The sequence below is a fragment of the Salvelinus fontinalis genome, chromosome 1 (assembly GCF_029448725.1).
Source record: "Salvelinus fontinalis isolate EN_2023a chromosome 1, ASM2944872v1, whole genome shotgun sequence".
Taxonomy (NCBI): Eukaryota; Metazoa; Chordata; class Actinopteri; order Salmoniformes; family Salmonidae; genus Salvelinus; species Salvelinus fontinalis.
In genome coordinates this window covers 2,472,571-2,498,783 of record NC_074665.1, presented here as the reverse complement: position 1 = coordinate 2,498,783, position 26,213 = coordinate 2,472,571, and the positions used below count along the sequence as shown (strand labels likewise).

At 49.8% G+C, this 26,213-nt stretch overlaps 1 protein-coding gene across 4 annotated transcripts in view; it reads right to left on the bottom strand.

Annotated features, from left to right (window-relative positions):
* The window catches only part of arid4b (AT-rich interaction domain 4B), a 238,767-nt gene that overhangs the window by 125,792 nt on the left and 86,762 nt on the right, over positions 1-26,213 (bottom strand). For all 4 annotated transcript variants that reach the window (XM_055935867.1, XM_055935783.1, XM_055935955.1 and 1 more), the window contains exons 7-8: positions 22,957-23,048; positions 7,002-7,155 (exon numbers count right to left, since the gene is read on the bottom strand). In XM_055935867.1, the coding sequence (XP_055791842.1) occupies positions 7,002-7,155; positions 22,957-23,048 (246 nt within the window). The remainder of the gene's footprint in view (positions 1-7,001; positions 7,156-22,956; positions 23,049-26,213) is intronic.

Below are 26,213 nucleotides of genomic sequence, written 5' to 3'. Positions count from 1 at the left end.
GTAGTATTGAACTACGAGGCAGCCCTGTAGTATTGAACTACGAGGCAGCCCTGTAGTATTGAACTACGAGGCAGCCCTGTAGTATTGAACTACGAGGCAGTCCTGTAGTATTGTACTACAAGGCAGTCCTGTAGTATTGTACTACGAGTCAGTCCTGTAGTATTGTACTATGAGGCAGCCCTGTAGTATTGTACTACGAGGCAGTCCTGTAGTATTGTACTACGAGGCAGTCCTGTAGTATTGTACTACGAGGCAGTCCTGTTGTATGGTACTACGAGGCAGTCCTGTAGTATTGTACTACGAGTCAGTCCTGTAGTATTGTACTACGAGGCAGCCCTGTAGTATTGTACTACGAGGCAGTCCTGTAGTATTGTACTACGAGGCAGTCCTGTAGTATTGTACTACGAGGCAGTCCTGTAGTATTGTACTACAAGGCAGTCCTGTAGTATTGTACTACGAGGCAGCCCTGTAGCTGTTGTATGGTACTACGAGGCAGTCCTATAGTATTTTACTACGAGGCAGCCCTGTAGCTGTAGTATTGTACTACGAGGCAGCCCTGTAGTATTGTACTACGAGGCAGTCCTGTAGTATTGTACTACGAGGCAGTCCTGTAGTATTGTACTACTAGAAAGTCCTGTAGTATTGTACTACGAGGCAGTCCTGTAGTATTGTACTACGAGGCAGTCCTGTAGTATTGTACTACGAGGCAGTCCTGTAGTATTGTACTACAAGGCAGTCCTGTAGTATTGTACTACGAGGCAGCCCTGTAGCTGTTGTATGGTACTACGAGGCAGTCCTATAGTATTTTACTACGAGGCAGCCCTGTAGCTGTAGTATTGTACTACGAGGCAGCCCTGTAGTATTGTACTACGAGGCAGTCCTGTAGTATTGTACTACGAGGCAGTCCTGTAGTATTGTACTACTAGAAAGTCCTGTAGTATTGTACTACGAGGCAGTCCTGTAGTATTGTACAACGAGGCAGTCCTGTAGTATTGTACTACGATGCAGCCCTGTAGCTGTAGTATTGTACTACGAGGCAGTCCTGTAGTATTGTACCACGAGGCAGTCCTGTAGCTGTAGTATGGTACTACGAGGCAGTCCTGTAGTATTGTACTACGAGGCAGCCCTGTAGCTGTAGTATTGTACTACGAGGCAGCCCTGTAGTTGCAGTATTGTACTACGAGGCAGCCCTGTAGCTGTAGTATTGTACTACGAGGCAGCCCTGTAGCTGTAGTATTGTACTACGAGGCAGTCCTGTAGTATTGTACTACGAGGCAGTCCTGTAGTATTGTACTACGAGGCAGCCCTGTAGTATTGTACTACGAGGCAGCCCTGTAGCTGTTGTATGGTACTACGAGGCAGTCCTGTAGTATTGTACTACGAGGCAGCCCTGTAGCTGTTGTATGGTACTACGAGGCAGTCCTGTAGTATTGTACTACGAGGCAGTCCTGTAGTATTGCACTACGAGGCAGTCCTATAGTAGTGTACTACGAGGCAGTCCTATAGTAGTGTACTACGAGGCAGTCCTGTAGTATTGTACTACGAGGCAGCCCTGTAGCTGTAGTATTGTACTACGAGGCAGTCCTGTAGTATTGTACTACGAGGCAGTCCTATAGTAGTGTACTACGAGGCAGTCCTGTAGTATTGTACTACGAGGCATCCCTGTAGCTGTAGTATTGTACTACGAGGCAGTCCTATAGTATTGTACTACGAGGCAGTCCTGTAGCTGTTGTATTGTACTACGAGGCAGTCCTGTAGTATTGTACTACGAGGTAGTCCTATAGTAGTGTACTACGAGGCAGTCCTGTAGTATTGTACTAAGAGGCAGCCCTGTAGCTGTAGTATTGTACTACGAGGCAGCCCTGTAGTATTGTACTACGAGGCAGTCCTGTATTATTGAACTACGAGGCAGTCCTGTAGTATTGTACTACGAGGCAGTCCTGTAGTATTGAACTACGAGGCAGTCCTGTAGCTGTAGTATTGTACTACGAGGCAGCCCTGTAGCTGTAGTATTGTACTACGAGGCAGCCCTGTAGCTGTAGTATTGTACTACGAGGCAGTCCTGTAGTATTGTACTACGAGGCAGCCCTGTAGCTATAGTATTGTACTACGAGGCAGCCCTGTATTATTGAACTACGAGGCAGTCCTGTAGTATTGTACTACGAGGCAGTCCTGTAGTATTGTACTACGAGGCAGCCCTGTAGCTATAGTATTGTACTACGAGGCAGCCCTGTATTATTGAACTACGAGGCAGCCCTGTATTATTGAACTACGAGGCAGTCCTGTAGTATTGAACTACGAGGCAGCCCTGTATTATTGAACCACGAGGCAGCCCTGTATTATTGAACTACGAGGCAGTCCTGTAGTATTGAACTACGAGGCAGCCCTGTATTATTGAACTACGAGGCAGCCCTGTATTATTGAACACTTAGAAAATCTGAAATATTGGCTGGATTCACAAGATCTGTGTCTTTCATCTGCTGTACGCTGTGTATTTTTAAGAAATGTTTTATGATGAGTAATTAGGTAATACACGTTGCTCTCTGTAGTTATTCTAGTCGCTTTGGTGAGAGTTGTGATGGTGGCTGCAATGGTAAACTATGATTTATACCTGAAATATGCACATTTTTCTAACAAAACATATGCTATACAATAAATATGTTATCAGACTGTCATCTGATGAGGTTGTTTCTTGGTTAGTGTCTATTTATATCGTTATTTGGTCGAATTTGTGATAGCTACTGATGGAGTCAAAAACGGATGGAGTAATAAAAGTGGAGTCTTTTGCTAACGTGGTTAGCTAATAGAATTACATATTTTGTCTTCCCTGTAAAACATTTTAAAAATCAGAAATTATGTCTGGATTCACAAGATCTTTCATTTGGTGTCTTGGACTTGTGATTTCATGAACATTTTATTATATGATATCCCTGTGGCTTTAGGCTAGGCTATGCTTGTCAGCTTTTGTGATGGGGGTGCTCCCGGATCCGGGTTTGTGAGGCGTTAGAGGTTAACTGCCTTGTTCAGAGGCACAACGACAGATTTTTACCTTGTCAGCTCGGGGATTCGATCTTGCAACCTTAATGTTAACTAGTCCAACGCTCTAACCACCTGCCTCACGAGGAGCCTGCCTGTTACGCGAATGCAGTAAGAAGCCAAGGTAAGTTGCTAGCTAGCATTAAACGTATCTTATAAAAATCAATCAATCAATCATAATCACTAGTTATAACTACACATGGTTGATGATATTACTAGTTTATCTAGCGTGTCCTGCGTTGCATATAATCGATGCGGTGCGCATTCGCAGAGAAAGGACTGTCGTTGCTCCAACGTGTACCTAACCATAAACATCAATGCCTTTCTTAAAATCAATACATTTACATTACATTACATTTAAGTCATTTAGCAGACGCTCTTATCCAGAGCGACTTACAAATTGGATACACAAGTATATATTTTTAAACCTGCATATTTAGCTAAAAGAAATCCAGGTTAGCAGGCAATATTAACCAGGTGAAATTGTGTCACTTCTCTTGCGTTCATTGCACGCAGAGTCAGGGTATATGCAACAGTTTGGGCCGCCTGGCTCGTTGCGAACTAATTTGCCAGAATTTTACGTAATTATGACATAACATTGAAGGTTGTGCAATGTAACAGGAATATTTAGACTTATGGATGCCACCCGTTAGATAAAATACGGAACGGTTCCATATTTCACTGAAAGAATAAACGTTTTGTTTTCGAGATGACAGTGTCCGGATTCGACCATATTAATGACCTAAGGCTCGTTTTTCTGTGTGTTATTATGTTATAATTAAGTCTATGATTTGATAGAGCAGTCTGACTGAGCGGTGGTAGGCAGCAGCAGGCTCGTAAGCATTCATTCAAACAGCACTTTCCTGCGTTTTGCCAGAAGCTCTTCGCTGTGCTTCAAGCCTATCAACTCCTAAGATTAGGCTGGTGTAACCGATGTGAAATGGCTAGCTAGTTAGCGGGGTGCGCGCTAATAGCGTTTCAAACGTCACTCGCTCTGAGACTTGGAGTAGTTGTCCCCCTTGCTCTGCATGGGTAACGCTGCTTCGAGGGTGGCTGTTGTCGATGTGTTCCTGGTTCGAGCCCAGGTAGGGGCGAGGTGGGTGACGGAAGCTATACTGTTACACTGGCAATACTAAAGTGCCTATAAGAACATCCAATAGTCAAAGGTATATGAAATACAAATCGTATAGAGAGAAATAGTCCTATAATTCCTATAATAACTACAACCTAAAACGTCTTAACTGGGAATATTGAAGACTCATGTTAAAAGGAACCACCAGCTTTCATATGTTCTCATGTTCTGAGCAAGGAACCTAAACGTTAGCTTTCTTACATGGCACATATTGCACTTTTACTTTCTTCTTCAACACTTTGTTTTTGCATTATTTAAACCAAATTGAACATGTTTCATTATTTATTTGAGGCTAAATTGATTTTATTGATGTATTATATTAAGTTAAAATAAGTGTTCATTCAGTATTGTTGTAATTGTCATTAGTACAAATAAATCGACTTTTTTTGGACTTCCAATAATCGGTATCGGTGTCAAAAAATCATAATCGGTCGACCTCTACCCTATATAGTGCACTACTTTGACACCCTAATCCCTATATAGTGCACTACTGTTGACCAGGGACTGCATAGTGTCATTTCAGACCAAGATGCTGTCTGTTACCCCTGCTTATTTGGTCTCTGGACAGTAGTGGGGTACTATATACAATTGAAGTCAGCAGTTTACATACACTTAGGTTGGAGTCATTAAAACTCGCTTTTCAACCACTCCACAAATTTCTTGTTAACAAACTATAGTTTTGGCAAGTCCGTTAGGACATCTACTTTGTGCATGACACAAGTAATTCTTCCAACAATTGTTTACAGACAGATTATTTCACTTATAATTCACTGTATCACAATTTCAGTGGGTTAGAAGTTTACATACACTAAGTTGACTGTGCCTTTAAACAGCTTGGGAAATTGCAGAAAATGATGTCATGGCTTTAGAAGCTTCTGATTGGCTAACTGACATCATTTGAGTCAATTGGAGGTGTACGTCACGCCCTGACCTTGCATGTCTGCACTCGTTGTTTATAGCGTTCACGTTCGTTTTGTTATTTTGTTAGTTTGTTTAGTGTTCTTCGTGTTTAGTCGTCTTGTATTAAAAATATGTATTCACATCACGCTGCGCTTTGGTCTCCTCACTGAGACGAACGTGACAATGTATTTCTAGGCCTACCTTCAAACTCAGTGCCTCTTTGCTTGACATGATGGGAAAATCAGAAGAAATCAGCCAAGACCTCAGAGAAAAAAATTGTAGACCTACACAAGTCTGGTTCATCTTTGGGAGCAATTTCCAAATGCCTGAAGGTACCACGTTCATCTGTACAAACAATAGTATGCAAGTATAAACACCATGGGACCACGCAGCCGTCATACCGCTCAGGAAGGAGACGCGTTCTGTCTCCTAGAGATAAACGTACTTTGGTGCGAAAAGTGCAACTCATTCCCAGAACAACAGCAAAGGACCTTGTGAAGATGCTGGAGGAAACTGGTACAAAAGTATCTATATCCACAGTAAAACGAGTCCTATATCAACATAACCTGAAAGGCCGCTCAGCAAGGAAGAAGCCACTGCTCCAAAACCGCCATAAAAAAGCCAGACTACGGTTTGCAACTGCACATGGGGACAAAGATCGTACTTTTTGGACAAATGTCCTCTGGTCTGATGAAACAAAAATAGAACTGTTTGGCCATAATGACCATCGTTATGTTTGGAGGAAAAAGGGGGAGGATTGCAAGCCGAAGAACACCATCCCAACCGTGAAGCACGGGGGTGGCAGCATCATGTTGTGGGGGTGCTTTGCTGCAGGAGGGACTGGTGCACTTCACAAAATAGATGGCATCATGAGGACGGAAAATAATGTGGATATATTGAAGCAACATCTCAAGACATCAGTCAGGAAGTTAAAGCTTGGTCGCAAATGGGTCTTCCAAATGAACAATGACCCCAAGCATACTTCCAAAGTTGTGGCAATATGGCTTAAGGACAACAAAGGCAAGGTATTGGAGTGGCCATCACAAAGCCCTGACCTCAATCCTATAGAACATTTGTGGGCAGAACTGAAAAAGTGTGTGCGAGCAAGGAGGCCTACAAACCTGACTCAGTTACACCAGCTCTGTCAGGAGGAATGGGCCAAAATTCACCCAACTTATTGTGGGAAGCTTGTGGAAGGCTACCCGAAACGTTTGACCCAAGTTAAACAATTTAAAGGCAAGTTCTTCCAAATACTAATTGAGTGAATGTAAACTTCTGACCCACTGGGAATGTGATGAAAGAAATAAAAGCTGAAATAAATAATTCTCTCTACTATTATTCTGACATTTCACATTCTAAAAATAAAGTGGTGATCCTAACTGACCTAAGACAGGAATTTTTTACTAGAATTAAATGTCAGGAATTGTGAAAAACTGAGTTTAAATGTATTTGGCGCAAAGGTGTATGTAAACTTCCGACTTCAACTGTATAGGGGATATGATGTCATATAGGGGACAGGATGTCATATAGGGGGCAGGATGTCATATAGGGGACAGGATGTCATATAGGGGACAGGATGTCATATAGGGGATATGATGTCATATAGGGGACAGGATGTCATATGGTCTCTGGACAGTAGTAGTGTACTATATATAGGGGATATGATGTCATATAGGCATTGGACAGTAGTAGTGTACTATATATAGGGGATATGATGTCATATAGGCACTGGACAGTAGTAGGGTACTATATATAGGGGATATGATGTCATATAGGCACTGGACAGTAGTAGTGTACTATATATAGGGGATATGATGTCATATAGGGGATATGATGTCATATAGGCACTGGACAGTAGTAGGGTACTATATATAGGGGATATGATGTCATATGATCCACAGCCAGAGAGATGGAGGTAGCTGATCTCACTCACCAGGGCCGGGAACCATGCTGTTGTCTTGGACTTCCTGTCTGCAGTAGAGGCAGGGCCCACCTCAACACACACCACCTTCCCATACAGGTCTTCGTTCTGTCTCCCGTCACTGTCCTCCTCTTCACTGGACGATGAAGAGGACTCTTCCTCCTGACTGGTAGAATGAAGGAGAACATACCGACTTACAACAGTGAATACGCAATAGTTGAAATGTAACACCCACACAGTGAGAGCAAACGGTATAAGGCACCAAACTAAGAAGAGCTTTAACTACATTCAAACTCTGTTACTCTAATACACACCACAGTGATCAGCAGAACAGACATCTCCCTTCTAGCTCCCCTCTGGTTGTAAAGACAGAGAGAAACAGAGGAGCCAAGCAGATGATCAGCGGTACTCGGGCTGATCAGCGGTACTCGGGGTGATCAGCGGTACTCGGAGTGATCAGTGGTACTCGGAGTGATCAGCTGATCAGCGGTACTCGGAGTGATCAGCGGTACTCGGAGTGATCAGCGGTACTCGGAGTGATCAGTGGTACTCGGGGTGATCAGCGGTACTCGGGGTGATCAGCGGTACTCGGGGTGATCAGCGGTACTCGGAGTGATCAGTGGTACTCGGAGTGATCAGCTGATCAGCGGTACTCGGAGTGATCAGCGGTACTCGGAGTGATCAGCTGATCAGCGGTACTCGGAGTGATCAGCTGATCAGCGGTACTCGGAGTGATCAGCTGATCAGCGGTACTCGGAGTGATCAGCGGTACTCGGAGTGATCAGCTGATCAGCGGTACTCGGAGTGATCAGCTGATCAGCGGTACTCGGAGTGATCAGCTGATCAGCGGTACTCGGAGTGATCAGCGGTACTCGGAGTGATCAGCTGATCAGCGGTACTCGGGGTGATCAGCTGATCAGCGGTACTCGGGGTGATCAGCTGATCAGCGGTACTCGGAGTGATCAGCTGATCAGCGGTACTCGGAGTGATCAGCTGATCAGCGGTACTCGGAGTGATCAGCTGATCAGCGGTACTCGGGGTGATCAGCTGATCAGCGGTACTCGGGGTGATCAGCTGATCAGCGGTACTCGGAGTGATCAGCTGATCAGCGGTACTCGGAGTGATCAGCTGATCAGCGGTACTCGGAGTGATCAGCGGTACTCGGAGTGATCAGCTGATCAGCGGTACTCGGAGTGATCAGCTGATCAGCGGTACTCGGAGTGATCAGCTGATCAGCGGTACTCGGGGTGATCAGCGGTACTCGGGGTGATCAGCGGTACTCGGGGTGATCAGCGGTACTCGGGGTGATCAGCGGTACTCGGGGTGATCAGCGGTACTCGGGGTGATCAGCGGTACTCGGGGTGATCAGCGGTACTCGGGGTGATCAGCGGTACTCGGGGTGATCAGCGGTACTCGGGCTGATCAGCGGTACTCGGGGTGATCAGCGGTACTCGGAGTGATCAGTGGTACTCGGAGTGATCAGCTGATCAGCGGTACTCGGAGTGATCAGCGGTACTCGGAGTGATCAGCGGTACTCGGAGTGATCAGTGGTACTCGGGGTGATCAGCGGTACTCGGGGTGATCAGCGGTACTCGGGGTGATCAGCGGTACTCGGAGTGATCAGTGGTACTCGGAGTGATCAGCTGATCAGCGGTACTCGGAGTGATCAGCGGTACTCGGAGTGATCAGCTGATCAGCGGTACTCGGAGTGATCAGCTGATCAGCGGTACTCGGAGTGATCAGCTGATCAGCGGTACTCGGAGTGATCAGCGGTACTCGGAGTGATCAGCTGATCAGCGGTACTCGGAGTGATCAGCTGATCAGCGGTACTCGGAGTGATCAGCTGATCAGCGGTACTCGGAGTGATCAGCGGTACTCGGAGTGATCAGCTGATCAGCGGTACTCGGGGTGATCAGCTGATCAGCGGTACTCGGGGTGATCAGCTGATCAGCGGTACTCGGAGTGATCAGCTGATCAGCGGTACTCGGAGTGATCAGCTGATCAGCGGTACTCGGAGTGATCAGCGGTACTCGGAGTGATCAGCTGATCAGCGGTACTCGGAGTGATCAGCTGATCAGCGGTACTCGGAGTGATCAGCTGATCAGCGGTACTCGGGGTGATCAGCGGTACTCGGGGTGATCAGCGGTACTCGGGGTGATCAGCGGTACTCGGGGTGATCAGCGGTACTCGGGGTGATCAGCGGTACTCGGGGTGATCAGCGGTACTCGGGGTGATCAGCGGTACTCGGGGTGATCAGCGGTACTCGGGGTGATCAGCGGTACTCGGGGTGATCAGCGGTACTCGGGGTGATCAGCGGTACTCGGGGTGATCAGCGGTACTCGGGGTGATCAGCGGTACTCGGGGTGATCAGCTGATCAGTGGTACTCGGGGTGATCAGCTGATCAGTGGTACTCGGGGTGATCAGCGGTACTCGGGGTGATCAGCGGTACTCGGGGTGATCAGCGGTACTCGGGGTGATCAGCGGTACTCGGGGTGATCAGCGGTACTCGGGGTGATCAGCGGTACTCGGGGTGATCAGCGGTACTCGGGGTGATCAGCGGTACTCGGGGTGATCAGCGGTACTCGGGGTGATCAGCTGATCAGTGGTACTCGGGGTGATCAGCGGATCAGTGGTACTCGGTGTGATCAGCTGATCAGTGGTACTCGGGGTGATCAGCTGATCAGTGGTACTCGGTGTGATCAGCTGATCAGTGGTGCTCGGGGTGATCAGCTGATCAGTGGTACTCGGGGTGATCAGCTGATCAGTGGTACTCGGGGTGATCAGCGGTACTCGGGGTGATCAGCGGATCAGTGGTACTCGGGGTGATCAGCTGATCAGTGGTACTCAGGGTGATCAGTGGTACTCGGGGTGATCAGCGGATCAGTGGTACTCGGGGTGATCAGCTGATCAGTGGTACTCGGGGTGATCAGCGGTACTCAGGGTGATCAGTGGTACTCGGGGTGATCAGCTGATCAGTGGTACTCGGGGTGATCAGCTGATCAGTGGTACTCGGGGTGATCAGCTGATCAGCGGTACTCGGAGTGATCAGCTGATCAGCGGTACTCGGAGTGATCAGCGGTACTCGGAGTGATCAGCTGATCAGCGGTACTCGGAGTGATCAGCTGATCAGCGGTACTCGGAGTGATCAGCTGATCAGCGGTACTCGGAGTGATCAGCTGATCAGCGGTACTCGGGGTGATCAGCGGTACTCGGGGTGATCAGCGGTACTCGGGGTGATCAGCGGTACTCGGGGTGATCAGCGGTACTCGGGGTGATCAGCGGTACTCGGGGTGATCAGCGGTACTCGGGGTGATCAGCGGTACTCGGGGTGATCAGCGGTACTCGGGCTGATCAGCGGTACTCGGGGTGATCAGCGGTACTCGGAGTGATCAGTGGTACTCGGAGTGATCAGCTGATCAGCGGTACTCGGAGTGATCAGCGGTACTCGGAGTGATCAGCGGTACTCGGAGTGATCAGTGGTACTCGGGGTGATCAGCGGTACTCGGGGTGATCAGCGGTACTCGGGGTGATCAGCGGTACTCGGAGTGATCAGTGGTACTCGGAGTGATCAGCTGATCAGCGGTACTCGGAGTGATCAGCGGTACTCGGAGTGATCAGCTGATCAGCGGTACTCGGAGTGATCAGCTGATCAGCGGTACTCGGAGTGATCAGCTGATCAGCGGTACTCGGAGTGATCAGCGGTACTCGGAGTGATCAGCTGATCAGCGGTACTCGGAGTGATCAGCTGATCAGCGGTACTCGGAGTGATCAGCTGATCAGCGGTACTCGGAGTGATCAGCGGTACTCGGAGTGATCAGCTGATCAGCGGTACTCGGGGTGATCAGCTGATCAGCGGTACTCGGGGTGATCAGCTGATCAGCGGTACTCGGAGTGATCAGCTGATCAGCGGTACTCGGAGTGATCAGCTGATCAGCGGTACTCGGAGTGATCAGCTGATCAGCGGTACTCGGGGTGATCAGCTGATCAGCGGTACTCGGGGTGATCAGCTGATCAGCGGTACTCGGAGTGATCAGCTGATCAGCGGTACTCGGAGTGATCAGCTGATCAGCGGTACTCGGAGTGATCAGCGGTACTCGGAGTGATCAGCTGATCAGCGGTACTCGGAGTGATCAGCTGATCAGCGGTACTCGGAGTGATCAGCTGATCAGCGGTACTCGGAGTGATCAGCTGATCAGCGGTACTCGGGGTGATCAGCGGTACTCGGGGTGATCAGCGGTACTCGGGGTGATCAGCGGTACTCGGGGTGATCAGCGGTACTCGGGGTGATCAGCGGTACTCGGGGTGATCAGCGGTACTCGGGGTGATCAGCGGTACTCGGGGTGATCAGCGGTACTCGGGGTGATCAGCGGTACTCGGGGTGATCAGCGGTACTCGGGGTGATCAGCGGTACTCGGGGTGATCAGCGGTACTCGGGGTGATCAGCGGTACTCGGGGTGATCAGCTGATCAGTGGTACTCGGGGTGATCAGCTGATCAGTGGTACTCGGGGTGATCAGCGGTACTCGGGGTGATCAGCGGTACTCGGGGTGATCAGCGGTACTCGGGGTGATCAGCGGTACTCGGGGTGATCAGCGGTACTCGGGGTGATCAGCGGTACTCGGGGTGATCAGCGGTACTCGGGGTGATCAGCGGTACTCGGGGTGATCAGCGGTACTCGGGGTGATCAGCTGATCAGTGGTACTCGGGGTGATCAGCGGATCAGTGGTACTCGGTGTGATCAGCTGATCAGTGGTACTCGGGGTGATCAGCTGATCAGTGGTACTCGGTGTGATCAGCTGATCAGTGGTGCTCGGGGTGATCAGCTGATCAGTGGTACTCGGGGTGATCAGCTGATCAGTGGTACTCGGGGTGATCAGCGGTACTCGGGGTGATCAGCGGATCAGTGGTACTCGGGGTGATCAGCTGATCAGTGGTACTCAGGGTGATCAGTGGTACTCGGGGTGATCAGCGGATCAGTGGTACTCGGGGTGATCAGCTGATCAGTGGTACTCGGGGTGATCAGCGGTACTCAGGGTGATCAGTGGTACTCGGGGTGATCAGCTGATCAGTGGTACTCGGGGTGATCAGCTGATCAGTGGTACTCGGGGTGATCAGCTGATCAGTGGTACTCGGGGTGATCAGCTGATCAGTGGTACTCGGGGTGATCAGCGGTACTCGGGGTGATCAGCGGATCAGTGGTACTCGGGGTGATCAGCTGATCAGTGGTACTCAGGGTGATCAGTGGTACTCGGGGTGATCAGCGGATCAGTGGTACTCGGGGTGATCAGCTGATCAGTGGTACTCGGGGTGATCAGCTGATCAGTGGTACTCGGGGTGATCAGCGGTACTCAGGGTGATCAGCGGTACTCAGGGTGATCAGTGGTACTCGGGGTGATCAGCGGATCAGTGGTACTCGGGGTGATCAGCTGATCAGTGGTACTCGGGGTGATCAGCGGATCAGTGGTGCTCGGGGTGATCAGCTGATCAGTGGTACTCGGGGTGATCAGCTGATCAGTGGTACTCGGGGTGATCAGCTGATCAGTGGTACTCGGGGTGATCAGCGGTACTCGGGGTGATCAGCGGATCAGTGGTACTCGGGGTGATCAGCTGATCAGTGGTACTCGGGGTGATCAGCGGTACTCAGGGTGATCAGCGGTACTCGGAGTGATCAGCTGATCAGTGGTACTCGGTGTGATCAGCTGATCAGTGGTACTCGGTGTGATCAGCTGATCAGTGGTACTCGGTGTGATCAGCTGATCAGTGGTACTCGGTGTGATCAGCTGATCAGTGGTACTCGGGGTGATCAGCGGTACTCGGGGTGATGAGCGGTACTAGGAGTGATCAGCTGATCAGTGTTACCAGGGCTGCATTTCAAACTCAAAGTAGACAGCCCTCGTCCCTAAACCCTCAGCCCTTGAATTATGTTTTACGCCACATCTGAGTGTACCTTAAATGTCCCTTGCCCAACGGAGAGTGATGATCGGAAAGGCAACGGAAATCTGGAAGTTGAGCTTAGAAACAACCAACCCAAAGCTATTAATGTACCTAGTAAGCTAACGTATCTAGCTAGCACTCCTGTCAGGTAGCTAGCTACAGTATTAATGTACCTAGTAAGCTAACGTACCTAGCTAGCACTCCTGTCAGGTAGCTAGCTACAGTATTAATGTACCTAGCTAGCACTCCTGTCAGGTAGCTAGCTACAGTATTAATGTACCTAGCTAGCACTCCTGTCAGGTAGCTAGCTACAGTATTAATGTACCTAGTAAGCTAACGTATCTAGCTGGCACTACTGTCAGGTAGCTAGCTACAGTATTAATGTACCTAGTAAGCTTATGTAATTAGCTAGCACTACTGTCAGGTAGCTAGCTACAGTTACCCATAACTGCCTAGCTAGTTTTATAGTTTGGTAATTTATCCCAATTGCAAAAAATATGTTTATGAATCTAGCAACGTTTTTTTATAGGGTCCTCACTACGAGACTAAGCCAATTTGCCACCGCTAAAATCTATGTATATATATTTTTAGCAAGCTAGCTTCATACTCTTTTCTGACATGACGAAAATGAAGCATTTTCTATTAAATTTGACGCGTCGGGGCCACCAGACATGTGACTACAGTTTGCATTGAATTGTGGGTCATATCAACCCTGCAAGTGACCAAAGTTGTTCACTCGCTCCCTCGAGCTAAATTGAGGGCCGAGGAGGCAACGTTTGTGAATTGGACCTCCACTAAAGATGGCAAACAAACTGCATCCGGTTTCGACGGGGATTCCCCCGAGGAAAAGTGGCTTGCGCAAGGGCTCAGGGGGTAAAAATACAATTTTTGGACTGCAGCCTAGGAGTGAGCAGCTTACTGCTTAGAGAACAGAAACTACAATGATCATTCTGTCTGTTGGAATGGAATAACATTTTGCATCATAACTAGCTGAATAGATGAGACCATGAGGTTCGTATTTGTATTTATTATGGATCCCCAATAGTTCCTGCCAAGGCAGCAGCTACTCTTTCTGGGGTTTATTATGGATCCCCATTAGTTCCTGCCACGGCAGCAGCTACTCTTCCTGGGTTTTATTATGGATCCCCATTAGTTCCTGCCACGGCAGCAGCTACTCTTCCTGGGGTTTATTATGGATCCCCATTAGTTCCTGCCACGGCAGCAGCTACTCTTCCTGGGGTTCATTATGGATCCCATTAGTTCCTGCCAAGGCAGCAGCTACTCTTTCTGGGGTTTATTATGGATCCCCATTAGTTCCTGTCAAGACAGCAGCTACTCTTCCTGGGGTTTATTATGGATCTCCATTAGTTCCTGCCACGGCAGCAGCTACTCTTCCTGGGGTTTATTTTGGATCCCCATTAGTTCCTGCCACGGCAGCAGCTACTCTTCCTGAGGTTCATTATGGGTCCCATTAGTTCCTGCCAAGGCAGCAGCTACTCTTCCTGGGGTTTATTATGGATCCCCATTAGTTCCTGTCAAGGCAGCAGCTACTCTTCCTGGGGTTCATTATGGGTCCCATTAGTTCCTGCCAAGGCAGCAGCTACTCTTCCTGGGGTTTATTATGGATCCCCATTAGTTCCTGCCACGGCAGCAGCTACTCTTCCTGGGGTTTATTATGGATCCCCATTAGTTCCTGCCAAGACAGCAGCTACTCTTCCTGGGGTTCATTATGGGTCCCATTAGTTCCTGTCAAGGCAGCAGCTACTCTTCCTGGGGTTTATTATGGATCCCCATTAGTTCCTGTCAAGGCAGCAGCTACTCTTCCTGGGGTTTATTATGGAACCCCATGAGTTCCTGCCAAGGCAGCAGCTACTCTTCCTGGGGTTTATTATGGATCCCCATTAGTTCCTGCCAAGACAGCAGCTACTCTTCCTGGGGTTCATTATGGGTCCCATTAGTTCCTGTCAAGGCAGCAGCTACTCTTCCTGGGGTTTATTATGGATCCCCATTAGTTCCTGTCAAGGCAGCAGCTACTCTTCCTGGGATTTATTATGGATCCCCATTAGTTCCTGCCAAGGCAGCAGCTACTCTTCCTGGGGTTTATTATGGATCCCCATTAGTTCCTGCCAAGGCAGCAGCTACTCTTCCTGAGGTTTATTATGGATCCCCGTGAGTTCCTGCCAAGGCAGCAGCTACTCTTCCTGGGGTTTATTATGGATCCTAATTAGTTCCTGCCAAGGCAGCAGCTATTCTTCCTGGGGTTTATTATAGATCCCCATTAGTTCCTGTCAAGGCAGCAGCTACTCTTCCTGGGGTTTATTATGGATCCCCGTTTGTTCCTGCCACGGCAGCAGCTACTCTTCCTGGGGTCCAGCAACATTAATACAGTTTATACATTTATAACCACCACGCCCACATATCTACAGTACTAAATCCATGTTTATGAATTGTGTATAGTGTGTATGCTATCGTATGTTTGTATGCATGTTTGTGTTGCTTCACAGTCTCCGCTGTTCCATAAGGTGTATTTTTATCTGTTTTTTAAATCTGATTCTCCTGCTGCATCAGTTACCTGATGTGGAATAGAGTTCCATGTAGTCATGGCTCTATGTAGTACTGTGCACCTCCCATAGTCTGTTCATGACTTGGGGACTGTGAAGAGACCTCTGGTGGCATGTCTTGTGGGGTATGAATGGGTGTCTGAGCAGTACGCCAGGAGCGGCTCAATTTTCCGAGGTCTCTCTTTGTGGCACCTGACCACATGACTGAACAGTTGTCCAGGTCTGACAAAACTAGGGCCTGTAGGACCTGCCTTGTTGATAGTGTTGTTAAGAAGGTAGAAACTAGGGCCTGTAGGACCTGCCTTGTTGATAGTGCTGTTAAGAAGGTAGAAACTAGGGCCTGTAGGACCTGCCTTGTTGATAGTGCTGTTAAGAAGGTAGAAACTAGGGCCTGTAGGACCTGCCTTGTTTATAGTGTTGTTAAGAAGGTAGAAACTAGGGCCTGTAGGACCTGCCTTGTGGACAGTGTTGTTGAGAAGGTAGAAACTAGGGCCTGTAGGACCTGCCTTGTTGATAGTGTTGTTAAGAAGGTAGAAACTAGGGCCTGTAGGACCTGCCTTGTTGATAGTGTTGTTGAGAAGGTAGAAACTAGGGCCTGTAGGACCTGCCTTGTTGATAGTGTTGTTAAGAAGGTAGAAACTAGGGCCTGTAGGACCTGCCTTGTTGATAGTGCTGTTAAGAAGGTAGAAACTAGGGCCTGTAGGACCTGCCTTGTTTATAGTGTTGTTAAGAAGGTAGAAACTAGAGCCTGTAGGACCTGCCTTGTTGATAGTGTTGTTAAGAAGGTAGAAACTAGGGCCTGTAGGACCTGCCTTTTTGAGAGTGTTGTTAAGAAGGTAGAAACTAGGGCCTGTAGGACCTGCCTTGTTGATAGTGTTGTTAAGAAGGTAGAAACTAGGGCCTGTAGGACCTGCCTTGTGGATAGTGTTGTTAAGAAGGTAGAAACTAGGGCCTGTAGGACCTGCCTTGTTGATAGTGTTGTTAAGAAGGTAGAATCTAGGGCCTGTAGGACCTGCCTTGTTGATAGTGTTGTTAAGAAGGTAGAAACTAGAGCCTGTAGGACCTGCCTTGTTGATAGTGCTGTTAAGAAGGTAGAAACTAGGGCCTGTAGGACCTGCCTTGTTGATAGTGTTGTTAAGAAGGTAGAAACTAGAGCCTGTAGGACCTGCCTTGTTGATTGTGTTGTTAAGAAGGCAGGGCAGCGCTTTATTATGGACAGACTTCTCCCCATCTTAACTGCTGTTGTATCAATATGTTTTGACCATGACAGTTTACAATCCATGGTTACTCCAAGACGTTTAGTCACCTCAAAATGATCCATTTCCATATTATTTATTACAAGATGTAGTTGAGGTTTAGGGTTTAGTGAATGTTTTGTCCCAAATACAATGCTTTTAGTTTTAGAAATATTTAGGAGTAACTTATTCCTTGCCACCCACTCTGACACTAAGTGCAGCTCTTTGTTGAGTGATGCAGTCATTTCATTCGCTGTAGTAGCAGGCGTGTATTGTGTTGAGTCCTCCGTATACACAGACACGCTGGCTTTACTCAAAGTCAGTGGCATGACGTTAGTAAAGATTGGAAAAAAGTAAATGGCACAAGACAGATTAGTTCTCAACAGTCAATATCTATTCTCCCTGATGACAGGTGGGATGAAGGATTAACGCTACCAATGTCATAATCTAGTAGGTGGGCATGTATTAATTAAATAATCCTAATCTAGTAGGTGGACATGTATTAATTAAATAATCCTAATCTAGTAGGTGTACATGTATTAATTAAATAATCCTAATCTAGTAGGTGTACATGTATTAATTAAATAATCCTAATCTAGTAGGTGTACATGTATTAATTAAATAATCCTAATCTAGTAGGTGGACATGTATTAATTAAATAATCCTAATCTAGTAGGTGTACATGTATTAATTAAATAATCCTAATCTAGTAGGTGTACATGTATTAATTAAATAATCCTAATCTAGTAGGTGTACATGTATTAATTAAATAATCCTAATCTAGTAGGTGGACATGTATTAATTAAATAATCCTAATCTAGTAGGTGTACATGTATTAATTAAATAATCCTAATCTAGTAGGTGTACATGTATTAATTAAATAATCCTAATCTAGTAGGTGGACATGTATTAATTAAATAATCCAGAGAAATACAATGCATTTATGCCTAAAAGCCAGTCAACTTCCCGTCTGGTTATTCTGCTCACAGACACCCTGTTCAAATAGACTATGGAAGTCGTACAGAATAATATTTGCAACAGGGGTCATGATTTCACATGCACCACGTACCTTCAAAATTATTTGGCAATAAAAAAAATAAAAAAATTAAACACTGTTTCCATCATCCGTTGCAATAAGGGAAGTTTGACACAGGTATAAGTTTTTAAACACAAGAGTCAATGGAAACCTGCCAAATTATCCTCTCCCAAGCACCTTTACCCACCTGCCAATTATTAGGCCAATTGGTAAGAGGGGCTTGCACTGAGCACATTGACCAATGCTTATCAACACACATGAAAGCACACTGATCAATTATTAGAACGAATTTGGCTATGGTAATGATATGAACATGGAATGAATACAAGCCCCACAAATAAACATTCACCACATTGATGGAAATGATAACATTAGTGTCTTTGGAGTGAAGATGTTCAGATTCACTTCAACTTATTCTGAAGCAAAGACAATATTAGTTCGCTCTAGGATCCCCTCTCTAGGATCTCCACTCTCTAGGATCCCCACTCTCTAGGATCCCCCCTCTCTAGGATCCCCCCTCTCTAGGATCCCCACTCTAGGATCCCCCCTCTCTAGGATCCCCACTCTCTAGGATCCCCACTCTCTAGGATCCCCACTCTCTAGGATCCCCACTCTCTAGGATCCCCACTCTAGGATCCCCACTCTCTAGGATCCCCACTCTCTAGGATCCCCACTCTCTAGGATCCCCACTCTCTAGGGATCCCCACTCTCTAGGGATCCCCACTCTCTAGGGATCCCCACTCTCTAGGATCCCCACTCTAGGATCCCCACTCTCTAGGATCCCCACTCTCTAGGATCCCCACTCTCTAGGGATCCCCACTCTCTAGGGATCCCCACTCTCTAGGGATCCCCACTCTCTAGGGATCCCCACTCTCTAGGATCCCCACTCTCTAGGATCCCCACTCTAGGATCCCCCCTCTCTAGGATCCCCACTCTCTAGGGATCCCCACTCTCTAGGGATCCCCCACTCTAGGGATCCCCCACTCTAGGGATCCCCCACTCTAGGGATCCCCCACTCTAGGGATCCCCCACTCTAGGGATCCCCCACTCTAGGATCCCCCACTCTAGGATCCCCCACTCTAGGATCCCCCACTCTAGGATCCCCACTCTAGGATCCCCACTCTCTAGGATCCCCACTCTCTAGGATCCCCACTCTCTAGGATCCCCACTCTCTAGGATCCCCACTCTCTAGGATCCCCACTCTCTAGGATCCCCACTCTCTAGGGATCCCCACTCTCTAGGGATCCCCACTCTCTAGGGATCCCCCCTCTCTAGGATCCCCCCTCTCTAGGATCCCCCCTCTCTAGGATCCCCCCTCTCTAGGGATCCCCACTCTCTAGGATCCCCCCTCTCTAGGATCCCCCCTCTCTAGGATCCCCACTCTCTAGGATCCCCACTCTCTAGGGATCCCCACTCTCTAGGATCCCCACTCTCTAGGATCCCCACTCTCTAGGATCCCCACTCTCTAGGATCCCCACTCTCTAGGATCCCCACTCTCTAGGATCCCCACTCTCTAGGATCCCCACTCTCTAGGGATCCCCACTCTCTAGGATCCCCACTCTCTAGGATCCCCACTCTCTAGGGATCCCCTCTCTCTAGGATCCCCACTCTCTAGGATCCCCACTCTCTAGGATCCCCACTCTCTAGGATCCCCACTCTCTAGGATCCCCACTCTCTAGGATCCCCACTCTCTAGGATCCCCACTCTCTAGGATCCCCACTCTCTAGGATCCCCCACTCTCTAGGATCCCCCACTCTCTAGGATCCCCCACTCTCTAGGATCCCCCACTCTCTAGGATCCCCCACTCTAGGATCCCCCACTCTAGGATCCCCACTCTCTAGGATCCCCGCTCTAGGATCCCCGCTCTAGGATCCCCGCTCTAGGATCCCCACTCTCTAGGATCCCCACTCTCTAGGATCCCCACTCTCTAGGATCCCCACTCTCTAGGATCCCCACTCTCTAGGGATCCCCACTCTCTAGGATCCCCACTCTCTAGGATCCCCACTCTAGGATCCCCACTCTCTAGGATCCCCCCTCTCTAGGATCCCCACTCTCTAGGGATCCCCACTCTCTAGGGATCCCCACTCTCTAGGATCCCCACTCTCTAGGGATCCCCACTCTCTAGGGATCCCCACTCTCTAGGGATCCCCACTCTCTAGGGATCCCCACTCTCTAGGGATCCCCACTCTCTAGGATCCCCACTCTAGGATCCCCACTCTCTAGGATCCCCCCTCTCTAGGATCCCCCCTCTCTAGGGATCCCCACTCTAGGGATCCCCCACTCTAGGATCCCCCACTCTAGGATCCCCCACTCTAGGATCCCCCACTCTAGGATCCCCTCTCTAGGATCCCCTCTCTAGGATCCCCACTCTCTAGGATCCCCACTCTCTAGGATCCCCACTCTCTAGGATCCCCACTCTCTAGGATCCCCACTCTCTAGGATCCCCACTCTCTAGGATCCCCACTCTCTAGGATCCCCACTCTCTAGGATCCCCACTCTCTAGGATCCCCACTCTCTAGGATCCCCACTCTCTAAGATCCCCTCTCTAGGATCCCCTCTCTAGGATCCCCACTCTAGGATCCCCACTCTAGGATCCCCACTCTAGGATCCCCACTCTAGGATCCCCACTCTAGGATCCCCACTCTAGGATCCCCACTCTCTAGGATCCCCACTCTCTAGGATCCCCACTCTCTAGGATCCCCACTCTCTAGGATCCCCACTCTCTAGGATCCCCACTCTCTAGGATCCCCACTCTCTAGGATCCCCACTCTAGGACACAGAAGTTGATGTCCAAGGCGATAATGTATAGCTGGAATAATTCCAAGTCACTATAAGGGTTCAGAACAATATGAACTTTCCTATGATCACTATGGAGGGGAGATGAAGAATATTCTACAGCAGAGACTTTTTCATACCAGGATGGCCTCCCAAATGAAACCATGTTCCCTACATAGTGCACTAATGTAGACCAGGGCCCTATGCAGATATAGTGCACTAATGTTGACCAGGGCCCTATGCAGATATAGTGCACTAATGTTGACCAGGGCCCTATGCAGATATAGTGCACTAATGTTGACCAGGGCCCTATGCAGATATAGTGCACTAATGTTGACCAGGGCCCTATGCAGATATAGTGCACTAATGTTGACCAGGGCCCTATGCAGATATAGTGCACTAATGTTGACCAGGGCCCAATGCAGAGAGATAGGATCAGGGTACATCTATTCCATGTGCAGGCGTCTCATTTCATTATCAAAGTATTATTTTAGCCAGTATTCTAATGGATGAAGGGATTCTAAATCACCCACTTGTAACACTCAGAGGAATATGACTGTATCTGTTGTACTGTGCAGAGACGTGACAGAGGAGTCACCTCTTCTTCACTCTCACCTCAGCAGCAGCAGAGCAGCCCTGTTGCTACTTAAAGCCCAGACCCCAGCCCAGGGTGGAGTCAACAGCCCAGTCCCCAGCCCAGGGTGGAATCAACAGCCCAGTCCCCAGCCCAGGGTGGAGTTAACAGTCCAGTCCCCAGCCCAGGGTGGAGTCAACAGCCCAGGGTGGAGTCAACAGCCCAGGGTGGAGTCAACAGTCCAGTCCCCAGCCCAGGGTGGAGTCAACAGCCCAGGGTGGAGTCAACAGTCCAGTCCCCAGCCCAGTCCCCAGCCCAGGGTGGAATCAACAGCCCAGTCCCCAGCCCAGGGTGGAGTCAACAGCCCAGGGTGGAGTCAACAGCCCAGGGTGGAGTCAACAGTCCAGTCCCCAGCCCAGGGTGGAGTCAACAGCCCAGGGTGGAGTCAACAGTCCAGTCCCCAGCCCAGGGTGGAGTCAACAGCCCAGGGTGGAGTCAACAGTCCAGTCCCCAGCCCAGTCCCCAGCCCAGGGTGGAATCAACAGCCCAGTCCCCAGCCCAGGGTGGAGTCAACAGTCCAGTCCCCAGCCCAGGGTGGAGTCAACAGCCCAGGGTGGAGTCAACAGCCCAGTCCCCAGCCCAGGGTGGAGTCAACAGCCCAGGGTGGAGTCAACAGCCCAGTCCCCAGCCCAGGGTGGAGTCAACAGCCCAGGGTGGAGTCAACAGCCCAGTCCCCAGCCCAGGGTGGAGTCAACAGTCCAGTCCCCAGCCCAGGGTGGAGTCAACAGCCCAGGGTGGAGTCAACAGTCCAGTCCCCAGCCCAGGGTGGAGTCAACAGCCCAGGGTGGAGTCAACAGCCCAGTCCCCAGCCCAGTCCCCAGCCCAGGGTGGAGTCAACAGTCCAGTCCCCAGCCCAGTCCCCAGCCCAGGGTGGAGTTAACAGCCCAGTCCACAGCCCAGTCCCCAGCCCAGTCCCCAGCCCAGGGTGGAGTCAACAGCCCAGTCCCCAGCCCAGTCCCCAGCCCAGGGTGGAGTCGACAGTCCAGTCCCCAGCCCAGTCCCCAGCCCAGGGTGGAGTCCCCAGCCCAGGGTGGAGTCAACAGTCCAGTCCCCAGCCCAGTCCCCAGCCCAGGGTGGAGTCCCCAGCCCAGTCCCCAGCCCAGGGTGGAGTCAACAGCCCAGTCCCCAGCCCAGTCCCCAGCCCAGGGTGGAGTTAACAGCCCAGTCCCCAGCCCAGGGTGGAGTCGACAGTCCAGTCCCCAGCCCAGGGTGGAGTCGACAGCCCAGTCCCCAGCCCAGGGTGGAGTCAACAGCCCAGTCCCCAGCCCAGGGTGGAGTCAACAGCCCAGTCCCCAGCCCAGGGTGGAGTCAACAGCCCAGTCCCCAGCCCTGGGTGGAGTCGACAGTCCAGTCCCCAGCCCAGGGTGGAGTTAACAGCCCAGTCCCCAGCCCAGGGTGGAGTCGACAGTCCAGTCCCCAGCCCAGGGTGGAGTCGACAGTCCAGTCCCCAGCCCAGGGTGGAGTCGACAGTCCAGTCCCCAGCCCAGTCCCCAGCCCAGGGTGGAGTCAACAGTCCAGTCCCCAGCCCAGTCCCCAGCCCAGTCCCCAGCCCAGGGTGGAGTTAACAGCCCAGTCCCCAGCCCAGGGTGGAGTCAACAGCCCAGTCCCCAGCCCAGTCCCCAGCCCAGGGTGGAGTCAACAGTCCAGTCCCCAGCCCAGTCCCCAGCCCAGTCCTCAGCCCAGTCCCCAGCCCAGGGTGGAGTTAACAGCCCAGTCCCCAGCCCAGGGTGGAGTCAACAGCCCAGTCCCCAGCCCAGGGTGGAGTCAACAGTCCACAGAGGGAGATACTCACACTGGATTAGACCTGCGTCCACGGTTCCCCTTCTTGCCGATGACAGGAGTGCCAAAGTGCTCTGGGTTGGTGAGAGGGAGACGATCTAGTGTCTGGAACAGAGACCAACAGCAAACAGCATGTTAGAGCTGGAGGACAGGTTAGAGCTGGGGGACAGGTAAGAGCTGGAGGGCAGGTTAGAGCTGGGGGGACAGGTTAGAGCTGGAGGAAAGGTTAGAGCTGGGGGACAGGTTAGAGCTGGGGGACAGGTTAGAGCTGGAGGGACAGGTTAGAGCTGGGGGGACAGGTTAGAGCTGGAGGACAGGTTAGAGCTGGGGGACAGGTTAGAGCTGGGGGACAGGTTAGAGCTGGGGGACAGGTTAGAGCTGGAGGACAGATTAGAGCTGGAGGACAGGTTAGAGCTGGGGGACAGGTTAGAGCTGGGGGGACAGGTTAGAGCTGGGGGGGACAGGTTAGAGCTGGGGGGGACAGGTTAGAGCTGGAGGACAGGTTAGAGCTGGAGGACAGGTTAGAGCTGGAGGACAGGTTAGAGCTGGGGGACAGGTTAGAGCTGGGGGACAGGTTAGAGCTGGAGGACAGGTTAGAGGTGGGGGACAGGTTAGAGCTGGGGGGACAGGTTAGAGCTGGGGGGACAGGTTAGAGCTGGAGGACAGGTTAGAGCTGGGGGACAGGTAAGAGCTGGAGGGCAGGTTAGAGCTGGAGGGCAGGTTAGAGCTGGGGGGACAGGTTAGAGCTGGAGGAAAGGTTAGAGCTGGGGGACAGGTTAGAGCTGGAGGACAGGTTAGAGCTGGGGGACAGGTTAGAGCTGGGGGACAGGTTAGAGCTGGAGGACAGGTTAGAGCTGGAGGACAGGTTAGAGCTGGAGGACAGGTTAGAGCTGGAGGGGACAGGTTAGAGCTGCGGGGACAGGTTAGAGCTGGTTACCAGAGGGGGAATGGTGAATCATGGCTGTTAAAACACTAACAGTAAACAATATGTATTAAATGAGGCAACAAAGACGGAGTGATTCCTACAGCACCATGTTGATGAGGGTATTGACACGGAGTGATTCCTACAGCACCATGTTGATGAGGGTATTGACATGTTGGAGTGATTCCTACAGCACCATGTTGATGAGGGTATTGACATGTTGGAGTGATTCCTACAGCACCATGTTGATGAGGGTATTGACATGTTGGAGTGATTCCTACAGCACCATGTTGATGAGGGTATTGACATGTTGGAGTGATTCCTACAGCACCATGTTGATGAGGGTATTGACACGGAGTGATTCCTACAGCACCATGTTGATGAGGGTATTGACATGTTGGAGTGATTCCTACAGCACCATGTTGATGAGGGTATTGACACGGAGTGATTCCTACAGCACCATGTTGATGAGGGTATTGACACGGAGTGATTCCTACAGCACCATGTTGATGAGGGTATTGACACGGAGTGATTCCTACAGCACCATGTTGATGAGGGTAATGACACGGAGTGATTCCTACAGCACCATGTTGATGAGGGTATTGACACGGAGTGATTCCTACAGCACCATGTTGATGAGGGTATTGACACGGAGTGATTCCTACAGCACCATGTTGATGAGGGTATTGACATGTTGGAGTGATTCCTACAGCACCATGTTGATGAGGGTATTGACACGGAGTGATTCCTACAGCACCATGTTGATGAGGTTATTGACACGGAGTGATTCCTACAGCACCATGTTGATGAGGGTATTGACATGGAGTGATTCCTACAGCACCATGTTGATGAGGTTATTGACACGGAGTGATTCCTACAGCACCATGTTGATGAGGGTATTGACACGGAGTGATTCCTACAGCACCATGTTGATGAGGGTATTGACATGTTGGAGTGATTCCTACAGCACCATGTTGATGAGGGTATTGACACGGAGTGATTCCTACAGCACCATGTTGATGAGGGTATTGACATGTTGGAGTGATTCCTACAGCACCATGTTGATGAGGGTATTGACATGGAGTGATTCCTACAGCACCATGTTGATGAGGTTATTGACACGGAGTGATTCCTACAGCACCATGTTGATGAGGGTATTGACACGGAGTGATTCCTACAGCACCATGTTGATGAGGGTATTGACATGTTGGAGTGATTCCTACAGCACCATGTTGATGAGGGTATTGACACGGAGTGATTCCTACAGCACCATGTTGATGAGGGTATTGACACGGAGTGATTCCTACAGCATTATGTTGATGAGGGTATTGACACGGAGTGATTCCTACAGCACCATGTTGATGAGGGTATTGACACGGAGTGATTCCTACAGCACCATGTTGATGAGGGTATTGACACGGAGTGATTCCTACAGCACCATGTTGATGAGGATATTGACACGGAGTGATTCCTACAGCACCATGTTGATGAGGGTATTGACACGGAGTGATTCCTACAGCACCATGTTGATGAGGTTATTGACACGGAGTGATTCCTACAGCACCATGTTGATGAGGTTATTGACACGGAGTGATTCCTACAGCACCATGTTGATGAGGGTATTGACACGGAGTGATTCCTACAGCACCATGTTGATGAGGGTATTGACACGGAGTGATTCCTACAGCACCATGTTGATGAGGTTATTGACATGTTGGAGTGATTCCTACAGCACCATGTTGATGAGGGTATTGACACGGAGTGATTCCTACAGCACCATGTTGATGAGGGTATTGACACGGAGTGATTCCTACAGCACCATGTTGATGAGGGTATTGACACGGAGTGATTCCTACAGCACCATGTTGATGAGGATATTGACACGGAGTGATTCCTACAGCACCATGTTGATGAGGGTATTGACACGGAGTGATTCCTACAGCACCATGTTGATGAGGGTATTGACACGGAGTGATTCCTACAGCACCATGTTGATGAGGGTATTGACACGGAGTGATTCCTACAGCACCATGTTGATGAGGGTATTGACACGGAGTGATTCCTACAGCACCATGTTGATGAGGGTATTGACATGTTGGAGTGATTCCTACAGCACCATGTTGATGAGGTTATTGACACGGAGTGATTCCTACAGCACCATGTTGATGAGGGTATTGACACGGAGTGATTCCTACAGCACCATGTTGATGAGGGTATTGACACGGAGTGATTCCTACAGCACCATGTTGATGAGGGTATTGACACGGAGTGATTCCTACAGCACCATGTTGATGAGGGTATTGACACGGAGTGATTCCTACAGCACCATGTTGATGAGGGTATTGACA